Consider the following 12,496-nt stretch of genomic DNA (forward strand, 5'->3'; position numbering starts at 1 on the left):
TACATACATACACACATACATACACACATGCTCATAAGTGTTCTTCTCAGAAGCCCATGGTTGTTGGTGGAGTTTCTGTGTATGATGAGTCATTAGAGAAACCTGGGAGCGTACGTCATGTCCAACAGCTGTGAACTCTGTAATAACTCTGACATGTGGGGGCTCTGACCTCGTTGTTGGAGAGCTGGTACCATGGCTGCTTGCCGTAGGTGAAGATCTCCCACAGCACCACGCCGAGGCTCCACACATCACTCTCCGTGGTGAACCTTCGATACATGATGCTCTCTGGGGGCATCCAGCGGATCGGCAGCATCGTATGACCGCCCACCTGCACAGAAACCAGATTAACCCTTTAACCCCTGACGTGTCAGTGCTAAGCATTCTGAACGTAGGTTTTATTTTAAATATTCATAAATATTCAGCTGTTTATTCAATAAGAAAAATTTCAAAATGTGCTGATAGAACAGACCTTGTTCTTTCCATACACATTAAATCATTAAATCTGATTTTGAAGGAAATATACCATACCATACCATACTATACCATAAAGTTACAGCTGTTTGTTTCTAATGTTGGATATCAGCGGTTGGTGACTGACTGTCTTTACAGAGGTTTAATCAGGAGCACCTCCTGTCATAGCACTTTCAAACATTCCATTTTAAATGTATTATGATGTTTATTCTGTTGTTTTACTTGGTATTTTTATTTCACTGTTTTAATTGTACAGCTGTTTTTATGTCTTTTTTTAATCTATTCTCGTATTTTAGTCTGTCATTTTGCTTTTGTATTCTTCTGGACAACACTGTTTTAACTGTACAGCTGTTTTATATCTTGTATCTATTTTTGTATTTTTCTTTTATTTGGAAAAAAAAGCGTCTGCCAAATGCATAAATGTAAACGTAAATATAAATGTTTATCTGACACTGGCAAATGCATGTCAGTAGTTGTATTCACTGTTTTTCTAATGTTTGAGTCGATTGATTGGACAGCAGAGGGCAGTGTGGGATTCTAGCTGGGATCTGAGACACAAGGGGTGAAAACGACATGATCCACAACAGCAAAAAAAAAAAACAAAAACATATGTGTTTTCTCAGTTGATTTTTATTTATTTTTTTCCTGTCCTGTATTGTAGGATCTTGTCACTGCTTTACAGGTTCATATATTAACAGGTCGTACCATGCTTTTAAATAACTCCTGTCCAGTTAAATTCATAAATACATTAAAATAAAGGCTCGTGTGGACTGAAATGACATTCAGACTCCTTGGTAACGGGAAAAGAAAACTCCCCTGTGCACTTTTTGTGCAGATGGCCCTTATTGCCATGGAAACTAATTTTACGCAGATTATAGTATTTGCATTTAAATGGTATTAAAACTGATAAAATTCCTCCGGTTGAAACTCATTTTTGGTTATTTCAGACCAGAACTGTAATAACATTTTATATCATATTTCAGTAGCCTCATAGCCTAAGTGTCTAAGTCATACACTGTATGGACAAAAGTATTGGGACACATTGAATTCGGGTGTTTCTTTCCTAACGGGGGTCTGGGATACAAAACAATGACAAAGGTCATAAAATAGTGTCATACTGTGATAAATATTGATTATTAATATTGATGTAACCATGATGTGTTCTAATATTTTTGTCCATATAGTTTATAAACACCAATATTTCCTTTTCAAGTTTTATGGGAGATTTTGCTTCCTAAATGAGATGTGAAGTAGATGAATAGTTAAGTGTGTATATGATTCTATCTATCTATCTATCTATCTATCTATCTATCTATCTATCTATCTATCTATCTATCTATCTATCTATCTATCTATCTATCTATCTATCTATCTATCTATCTATCTATCTATCTATCTATCTATCTATCTATCAGTGGTTTAGACAAAGCAGTGAGAGCTAATAAGCTATGCCACTTCTCACTCCTTTTTGAATATTCGAATTTTCTCCTTTTCTTTTTTTGTGTGTATTATTATTTTATGCTTCCTTAAATTGTCATTTCTATATTATGTTGTGCAAAGAAGTAAATTAGTAGCAATCAGGAAGCGTGTACCATTTCCATATTCGAAATAAATTAATTAAAAAAAAAAAAAGTTGGGGTAGAAAATTATTATTTACAGTCAGAGCATAAAAATATTTTAGAAATTCAGAGGTAGAACATTTAAAATCATAGTCATGATTAAACAAACAAACAAACAGAAAATCAGTGTCCATCTCTGAGGCATTTTGGAAGCAAAGATAACAATTCAAACAAAACTAACCAATCCTGTATTCAACGTGTCCCAATTCTTTTGTCCATATAGTGCAGTGGTTCCCAACCTTTTTGGCTCGTGACCCCATTTTAACATCACAAAATTCTGCTGACCCCAGACGCTCAAAACAGAGACAATTTTTGCTAAAATTTATTTGGTTTTGATCATGTAATAGTTTGCTATACTATGTTTCAAATAAACGTTAATTTTAGACGACATTTAATCTATATAATGTATATTTTTATGGACGGAGGCAAAAAAGCCGGGTTGAGATTACGGCATAAAGGGAGAATTTTATTTTCCTTGAATCATTTTCCATGAATTATGAAAGAGCTGCAGCATCTGAAACCGACCGCAATGAACATTTGACAGATAAACAGAACCACAGTGCTGCAGTTTCAGCTCCACAGTTTGTCATGTCTGTTATGGATTGGGATTGTCTCTGTTAACTCACCATGTATTTTTTATTAAGATGTTTTTGTTTTGTTTTTTTTAATCAATTACTACAAATTTCAGGCAACCCCATTTGAATTCCAGGTGACCCCACAGTGGGTTGAAAAACACTGATATACAGTAGTATATGACTTAATTATGCTATGAGGCTAACGATATGAAGCTCTGCATACGTGGTGCTATGACATATCTCTGTATAGTACATGAGAGCGTATGTGACACTTGCAAAATAAATAGTGTGGGTAAGACATGGAGAAAAGGAGCTGTAACAGTGTGGACTCACTCTGTAATAGTCTGTGCTGTAAACGTCTCTGGACATGCCAAAGTCTCCTATCTTGACCAGCAGGTTTTCTCCTACCAGGCAGTTCCTGGTAGCCAAGTCTCTGTGGACGAAGTGCTGGGAGGCCAAGTAGACCATGCCAGCGGCAATCTGTTGGGCAATGTGCAGCATCTGGGACTGGGTGAGCTCCACCAGGATGCTGTGCTGACCGTCTGCCATTAGCACAGCATCAGGACCGTGGGACCTACAGAAAGAAAACGCATGGTCAGTGCTTCAGACGCCACTGTAGAACCACAATGGACTTTTATTTATTTATTTATTTATTTATTTATTTATTTATTTATTTGTTTATTTATGTGACAGGGACACTGCAGTCAGAGTTGCAGCTGATGTGATGCATATAGAGCATGGGGCTCAAACTCATTTTCTTTCAGGGGCCACATTCAGGCTGATTTGATCTCCAGTGGGCCGCACCAGTAAAATAACAGAACTAGAAGCACTCGGAGAGCGCAGACCTCCGCCAAGGCTGATCAGTGCCCCCGCCCCCCCCCCCCCCCCCCCGTGGGCCCCCCCCCCCCGATCACCACCAAAATTTAATCATTTCTTCCTTATCCCATTTCCAACAAACCCTGAAAATTTCATCCAAATCTGTCCATAACTTTTTGAGTTATGTTGCACACTAACGGACAGACAAACAAACAGACAGACAAACAAACAAACAAACCCTGGCAAAAACATAACCTCCTTGGCGGAGGTAATAACCTATAAATTATGACAACTCCAAATTTTTATCTGTTTTAGTGCAAAAAAACCCAATTAAATTATGAAAATACTTACTATCCAAAAGAAAAGTAAATAACCTGAAAAAACTGAAATTTCTTAAGAAAATTAAGTGCAATTTTAACAATATTCTGCCTCAACTTATCATTTCTACATGTGCATTATGGATCAGATCTACAAAGACACTAAACACTGAGGAACAGGAAGAAAATTGTTAAATTGTGCTTAATTTTCTTTAGACATTTCAGGTTGTTCATATTTGTTCAGGTTATTCACATTTTATTGTTACAGGATAGTTACCTCCGCCAAGGAGGTTATGTTTTTGCCAGGGTTTGTTTGTTTGTTTGTCTGTTTGTTTGTTTGTTTGTTTGTTTGTTTGTTTGTCTGTCCGTTAGTGTGCAACATAACTCAAAAAGTTATGGACAGATTTGAATGAAATTTTCAGGGTTTGTTGGAAATGGGATAAGGAAGAAATGATTACATTTTGGTGGTGATCGGGGGTGGGGGGGCCCACGGGGGGGGCCACTGATCAGCCTTGGCAGAGGTCTGCGCTCTCCGAGTGCTTCTAGTTTGTAAATGTAAATATTTTCATAATGTAATGTTATTTTCTTTGCACTAAAACAAAGACAAAAAATTGAAGTTTATATTATTTAGGCATAGTGTAATATTATTTTTCTCACATCAAAGCAAGAAGAAAATCTGGAGTCATTCATTTTTGCAGGTTATTATGTTATTATTATTTGACTGTAGATCATATTGGTCTGTATGTGGAACCGCAACTAAAATGAGTTCCACAGCCTTGACTGTGGAATTTTTGCACTTTGTAAATTCATCCCATGGGCCGGATTGGAATCTTTGGCGGGCTGCATTTGGCCCCCGGGCCGCATGTTTGAGGCCCCTGCTGTACAGCCAGTTACAGCATTTTAAATAAATTAATTCATATCCAGTATGCAAACACTTGATTGGTAAAACTGTTTTCCTCATTATTTTCTCTAAACAGGGGCATCTATAGCTTAATAAATTCTTCAACCCCTTAATGCCAACAGTTGCAAATATGCAACATACCCAAAACTCTTTCTATTTTATGTGCTATAGTCACATTAACAATCTCCACTTAATTTAGCATCAACTGGAAAGCAAAAACACACATAATACTTTTTTTATATATATACTTGTATATAAAATTAGGTGATAAGGAGTTAAAAACAGGGAACCTTATGTTCACACAGTTAATGGATACAAAAAGTTGGAAAACCAAAACAGTAAAATAAGCAATAAAACCAATAAAACCTAAAGAATAGTTGTTGTTTTTGCAGACAGAAACATGAGGTTAAGTGGATCTTTGCTATTTGTAGTAAAACGCTGTGTCAGAGGCTTCAGGCCATGGTTCCTACCTTAGAAACTTGTTTAGGTCGCCATGTTTCATGTACTCAAACACCATAATGAGTGGGTCGCTCTCTACACACACTCCGTAGAATGTGACAATGTGTTCATGCTGCAGGTTGGTGAGAAGCTCCGCCTCCCTGTAGAAGTCGGCCCGCCCACTCTCACTGGCCTCTTTCAGAGTCTGAGGAAAAGCCAGAATGGACCAAAACGAACATTTAGAGAGCAGAATTCACTGATGGACAGGTGCGTTGATGGTTTGAGGGTGTGGCTTCCTGATGCGTACCTTCACTGCCACGTGAATCTTCTCCTGGTCTGGAGTCAGGTTGTAACACTCGGCCAGAAAGACCTTCCCGAAGGCGCCCTCGCCCAGCTCCCTCTTTAGGACGATGTTGTGTCTCTTGATGTGCTGCACAACTTTATCACAAAGAAATGACAAATGAGTAGGACTGTGTATTGGCAAGAATTTGGCAATACGATACAAATCACAATACTAGGATCACCATACGATATATCATGATCCTGTAAAAAAGGCTTTTTTTTTTTTTTTTTTTTTTTGGATGATTATTTCCTTGAAGAATTGAATTACATCAGAAGTATGCACAAATACTGAACACATTTTTATTTGATCAGAACAGGATCTGATGCTATATCACAAAATTTTCTTATGTCAAAACTTAAATTCTGTTTTACAGTTTAAGATCCTGTTCAAATGTTCAGATTCTATTAGTTCAGAACTAACATCAGAACATTATTTTTGTGCAATCCCAACAAAGGAACTAACATTATTTAATAAAAGAGTGTTAAATAATAATAAATAAAAGAAAAACAAAAATGAACCTCCACAATATCTGCATTTGAATAAATACCTAACTAAAAAAGAACTCAGAGTGCAGACCTCCGCTAAGGCAGGTTACCCCCCCCCCATCACCATCAAAATTTAAAAAAAATTGTTCCTTGTGCCAGTATCAACATTTCATGAAACTTTCATTAAAATCTGTCCATAACTTTTTGAGTTATCTTGCTAACAGACAAACAAACCCCAATGAAAACATAACCTCTGCCAAGGTAAAAATATCAATACAGTACTTTTTAATATTGATACAGTGTTGTGAAATGAAATACCGGGATATATTGCAGAACCGATATTTTCTGTATCAATAGTTGCTTTTCCATTGACCCTCAAACTGCGCAAATATAACTTGTGCATAAAAATGTACCTAATGGAAAAACGACAATTTTGCCAAAAGTCTAATTTTTCAATTTAAAGTTTTTGTGCTGGCAAGAGGTGGTTTTTCGGGCGTAGCACAAATGGTATATCACGCAAAACTGCAACGGAAAGAGCTTTTTTCGCAACTGCAGTCAGGTGAATTAAAAAACCGGATGTTGACGTATGTTACAACAAGAGAAGAAGAAGAAACATGCCGCGGTATGTGTGGACACACCAGGAAACCCAATCATTTTTTAATTTAGTAGAAGATAGAGGGGTAATATGTAATAATAATGAATATATCTGTAAATCAACACCATATTTACGTTTGTCGCCATGCTTATGGAATGACTTCTCGTGTCATCTCGCGATAATAAATAAACAAATCACGGCATTTGTGATTTAATGGAAAAACCGACATTACGCGCTTCCGTTTTTCCGACATTTAGTAAATATCAGTGAAGTTTTGCGCAGATGTCCAATGGAAAAATGACTAATGTTTGTTGGTGTGAAACCCCTGTCTTATTCTCCCATCAGGTAATATTCATACAGTAATAAAATAATTCAATCCAACTAATAGATGGAGTTGATTTAAGGCTCAAACCCTCTTAGATCCAAACTGTCAAGCTCCTCGTGTTCCCATTACACTTATATCAGCAGCCTCATAAGAAAATTAAATACCCCCCCTGTTCTAGACCAAGGTTATTATCGTTAATGAAAACTAACGAAATGACGAAAACTAGAATTGTAAAAACATTTTCGTTAACTGTAATAAATAAAAACTATAATTAAATGAAAAAAATGATAACTAACTGAAACTGTATGTGTGTTTACAAAACTGACTAAAATGGATAAAAATTATGGATAAAATTCCCTTCGTTTTCGTCTTTGTTAATGTCAGATTGATACGAAAGCGACTTATTTTGCTCTAGCAATTTTAGCTAGCAGCACCATATGATTTTTAACGATCTGTCACTTGTGTTCACTTGTGGTTTCCAGTCGTCTTCTGGTCCCCACTCTACCTGGAAACATGGAGACTAAAGTTGGGAGAAAGCAGCAGAGTCCTGTCTGGGATTTATTTGAATACGACGACAGAGAAGAAGAGAAAAGAGACGACTAAACTAAAACTAAAACTAAGCATTTAGAAAATAACGAAAACTAATAAAAACGAGCAAACCTGCTCTAAAAATGAATTAAAACTAACTGAATTAGAGGGAAAAAAAAGTAAAAACTAAATAAAACTAAACTATAATGAAAAATCCAAAACTATTATAATCTTGCTTCAGTGAAGCACAGACAGGTGAGAACAGAGGAACCAAAACTAACACGACAACACTGAAAATAATGTATTTTGTTTACTAAAAAAATGAAAAGGTCAGTTTTAAAAATAGACTTTATATTTACTATATTATACTATATTTTTGATTGTTTTCAACCAGATAGAATAGAATAGAATAGAATAGAATAGAATAGAATAGAATAGAATAGACTAGAATAGAATAGAACAGAATTGTAAGTGGCCTCTACCAGCGACAGTGCACTTACAACTAATAACAACACAACAAAATACAGACATATATTTAAAAAAATATACAAAATAGTGTGCTATATAAATATGTGTAAATTTTACAGTATTGTATTGTTGTATTGTTATTACTAGAGTACATGGCAATTTCTAAGAAGAAGAGAAAGATACGACAAAACTAAAACTAAACTAAAACTAAGCATGTAGAAAATAATGAAAACTAATAAAAACGAGCAAACCTGCTCTAAAAATGAATTAAAACTAACTGAATTAGTGGAAAAAAAAAGTCAAAACTAAATAAAACTAAACTATAATGAAACTATTAGAACCTTATTCTAGACTGAGCAGTGTGTTCACAGAGTTGTGTTCCTGACCATCTGTCCAAGGACGACCACAGAAAAGGAGTCGCTATCACAGAGGAACAGGATGCTGACAGTAAATATGGCGTCCGGCAGTGATCAATGCATGGATTTGCCAGACGTTTGTCGAAGGCGGCGGTAACTCACACGTGTCGGATTTCAGCATACTGCCCGAGTTCCGGAAGTACTGTGGGTTCTCGATGACAGGGATCTTTGTCATCCCGATGATCACTGCGTCTGGGCCCATCTCAGAGGACGACGGGGTGTTGTTGCCATTGGAGACGTGATGAAGAGGGCTGGCAGAGTCGTCGTCGTTACTGATGACTGAGGAGGAGCCTAGGGAGCCGACGGAATATGAGGTGGGAGAGTCAGGAGGAAGAGACACGGAGAAGGAACAGACAGGAGAGGATTTGTACAGATAAGAAACCGCTGGCGTTTGGTCCGATGTCCAGTAACCATGTCACCTTTTGGGATTTAAACAGACACTGCTCACTTATTTACTTATTTACTCAGAACGTCCATTTGTTATCACTGCAGTAACAGTATTCTGTGTGGGGCAAAAACAAGAAAAACATTTACATATATGATAATGAGCAATACTTGAAAACGTATCAGTGCAATGAATATTTAGTTGATACACCAGTTAGCATCACAAAACAAGACATTCAAACATTTCATTCATGATAACAACCACATAAGTAACGTAGCATAAAAGTGGAGCGATTTTCGTCAGTTTATGATTTTATAACAGTTGTTTTATTGCATGTGTTTACTTTTTAGCAAGTGCTGCTTGGATGTTTCATGGCAAGAAGAGGGAGGCTGTTGTCGTGGCAACCGACGAGGAGGTAGATGACGATGTCCAGTAACACACTGAGGTTGAAATTTTGAATTTCAGAGTATTTCAATGAGTGTCCTATAAAGAGTTAAGAGTGCAATGTGCTTGAAATGCTGATATTCTGTTTTATTCTTCAGTTGTGTATGTTGTTTGTGTTAATTGTGTATGGTCGCTACCTCAGCCTGGTGATCTGAATGGGTTAAATAAAGGTACATAAATAAATAAATAAATAAATTGTGATGAAATGTATTATTGCTGATATTAATATTAACCCTTTCATGCATGAATTGTGAGAACTTGAGTCAAGATTTATTTTTTGAGTGTTTTTATTCCTCCTTAGCCGTGAAAAAAACAATGTGATCGAGTCTTTTTTTCTATGGAGTTACAAAAATATCCATGCATTTAATTTTTGAAGTAAAGAAACGTGTTTAAAACCCAATATCAGAAAGTGATATGAAAACAATGAAATAAAAACATTTTTAATGCTGCTAATCTGATGTCTTCTCACATTTTTACATATTCTAATGCTAGTAATTACTCATTTCGTGGAGATAATATGCAAAAAAAACCCAAAACTTTTTGTCTAACAAATAACAATTGATTTACATTCATACATGTCACTGCAGATCAGGTTTATCAAGAACTGCACAGTTACAGTAATGATCTGAATGTCAGTGTATTATTATGGGATGGTGCATAAGTGTCCACTGTGTTGGCTGATGTGGAACTAAAACAACCAAACCCATGAATATACAAGAGAACAGCTGGAGAAGAACTGTCCACTGGAGTGACCTATGCATGAAAGGGTTAATTTAAAAACATCTGATATTAGTGCAAAAACAAAAAACTCAAACTATTCCTTTTAACCTCCTCAGACCCAGCTATGGGTTTTCTGTCCACATTTGTGGACAAGAGTTTCACAACTTTATACAAAAAAAAAGAAAAGAAAACTGTCCACCACAAAAGGACATTCCATAAAAGTTTTAAAAAGTGCATCAGAAAAAACTGTTGCATCATAATGTTTCCAATATAGGCACTGATTTAATAACTAGAAGCACTCGGAGAGCGCAGACCTGCGCCAAGGCTGATCAGTGGCCCCCCCCGTGGCCCCCCCCCCCCCAGGGTTTGTTTGTCTGTCTGTCTGTTTGTCTGTGTGTTAGTTAGTGTTAGTGTGCAACATAACTCAAAAAGTTATGGACAGATTTTGATGAAATTTTCTGGTCTGCCCCCCCCCCCCGTGGGCCCCCCCACCCCCGATCACCACCAAAATTTAATCATTTCTTTCTTATCCCATTTCCAACAAACCCTGAAAATTTCATCAAAATCTGTCCATAACTTTTTGAGTTATGTTGCACACTAACAGACAGACAGACAGACAGACAAACAAACAAACCCTGGCAAAAACATAACCTCCTTGGCGGAGGTAAAAAACAAAAAAAGCTGGTACTTTGCTGACATCTCCTGGGTCTGAGGAGGTTAAACCTTCTGACTCATGATTGTTTTGTGATTTCCTGGATGTTCCTGAGCTATCCGTGTCTGACAAATCCACACCTTCGCCCTGCTCTCAGCATCTTGTTGAATTTTTTAGCACTTTCCAGAATTAGACAGTGGGAGGAATTAGGCTCATGGTGTGGCTAAAGTTACACTACAATAAATAAAAACTATTTAAAATAAAATTTAAATGTAAAAAAAACCTACCTTTAATACCAAACTTTGAGTTTCGTCCATACTTCAGAATGATCACCATCAAGACGCAGCCGGTCAGTGCAACTCCTGCAATTCCCACGACGACATACACCTATGGGTAAAGGAGGAAAAAACATTAAATATCTGTTGACATAAATACTGGCCTCAGTTCAAACTATTTGTGACATTAATTAATAAATGATGACACTCAAAGTTATACTGAATTAACATTAAAATGCTTTCTTTGTACTTATGCATTACAGAACATTTTGACTCTTTGTTTTACCGGGTTCATAATCCTCTGGTTTAGATGAGAATCACTTACTGCAACGCTGTCCAATGGTGATGGTTCTGAAAAGAGGAGAAGCATTTTTTACCTTTCAATAAAGGAATGCTGTGGTGCTCATAAACAAATCTGTAGGATCTGAGTAGAGCTGAGAGGATTAATCGACTCAAAGTGATCCAAAAAAAAATCATTCAACCACAATTCTCCTGAATCAAAGCTTTGTTTCCTTCATTTCTTTGCTGTTAAACCAGTGTTTTTCAACCTTGGGGTCAGGACCTCACGTAGGGTCACCTGGAATTCAAATGGGGTCGCCTGAAAATTCTAGTAACTGATAAAAATAAAAACTTATTAATGAAAAATATATGGTGAGTCCATAACAGACATGACAAACTGTGTCTGAACCTGAAGCGCTGTGGTTCTGTTTCTCTGTCACATGTTCATTGTGGTCAGTTTCAGATGCTGCAGCTCTTTCATAATTCATAGTTTCAGTTCTTGTTTGTTCAGTATTAATTGTCCTCCTAGTAAATCACAGCTGGACTGACTGTACATGTCCTGACCAAGGAAAATCCAATTCTCCCTTTGTGCAGTAATCTACACCTGGATTTACTGCCTCTGTCCACAATAATATACATCATATAGACTAAATGTCCTCTAAAATTAATGTTTATTCGCAACATAGTATAGCAAACTATTACATGATCAAAAACAAATTAATTTTGGCAAAAAAAAAAAAAGTCTCAGTTTTAATGTCTGGGGTTGCCACAAATTTGTAATGTTGAAATGGGGTCACGAGCCAAAAAAGGTTGGGAACCACTGTGTTAAACACTGGTTCCACTGTTGTGTTTCACATGGACGCTTATTGTGACGCACATACTGATGGGACTTTTGGCTCTTTGTAGGGAGTCGTTCAATCAGGAGCTGTTCACTGAAAAGAGCCGTTCAACAGACTGGCTCTTTAATGTTTTTATGCATTCTTTTGAAACACTAATGTTTTAATGACTAAATAGGCTACATGTGATGACTGACATTACATTTTAAAGGTGTTTAATTGGCGCGGCAGTAAATATTATCTTACCGTAAAAAAGAATAGTTAGTTCAAATGTGTGGGCTAAATACATGACATGAGAGGTGACATTAGACAAATGCTGGAATTTGACCAAAAACATCACGGTACATAATGTGGACTAGTCTGTAGAATAAAAATGAAGAAGAAAATAAAACATTTTCTTATGAAATAACATTTTAGTCTCCCCAAAACAAGAACAATAAATGTTGCAAGTTGCATGCCCATCTTTTCTTCCTGAAAAGTGCATCCAAATACTCCTCCTTTTTCTTTGGCTCATTACTCACAGGTGCTCACTCACTCTCAAACTTTTCTCTGGTTTCCTCCAGTCTTCGGGCTCCGCCTCCTCCAGTCTTCCAGCTCCGCCTCCTCCA

General features: G+C 36.7%; 1 protein-coding gene across 1 annotated transcript in view; it reads right to left on the bottom strand.

Moving 5' to 3' along the window:
* The window catches only part of ntrk2b (neurotrophic tyrosine kinase, receptor, type 2b), a 35,660-nt gene that overhangs the window by 1,106 nt on the left and 22,058 nt on the right, over positions 1-12,496 (bottom strand). Inside the window, exons 10-16 of the mRNA XM_030151123.1 lie at positions 11,060-11,124; positions 10,786-10,885; positions 8,400-8,588; positions 5,445-5,575; positions 5,170-5,342; positions 2,999-3,239; positions 170-328 (exon numbers count right to left, since the gene is read on the bottom strand). Coding sequence (XP_030006983.1) covers positions 170-328; positions 2,999-3,239; positions 5,170-5,342; positions 5,445-5,575; positions 8,400-8,588; positions 10,786-10,885; positions 11,060-11,124 — 1,058 coding nt within the window. The remainder of the gene's footprint in view (positions 1-169; positions 329-2,998; positions 3,240-5,169; positions 5,343-5,444; positions 5,576-8,399; positions 8,589-10,785; positions 10,886-11,059; positions 11,125-12,496) is intronic.

This window comes from Sphaeramia orbicularis, chromosome 12 (assembly GCF_902148855.1).
Source record: "Sphaeramia orbicularis chromosome 12, fSphaOr1.1, whole genome shotgun sequence".
In the NCBI taxonomy this organism is placed as follows: domain Eukaryota; kingdom Metazoa; phylum Chordata; class Actinopteri; order Kurtiformes; family Apogonidae; genus Sphaeramia; species Sphaeramia orbicularis.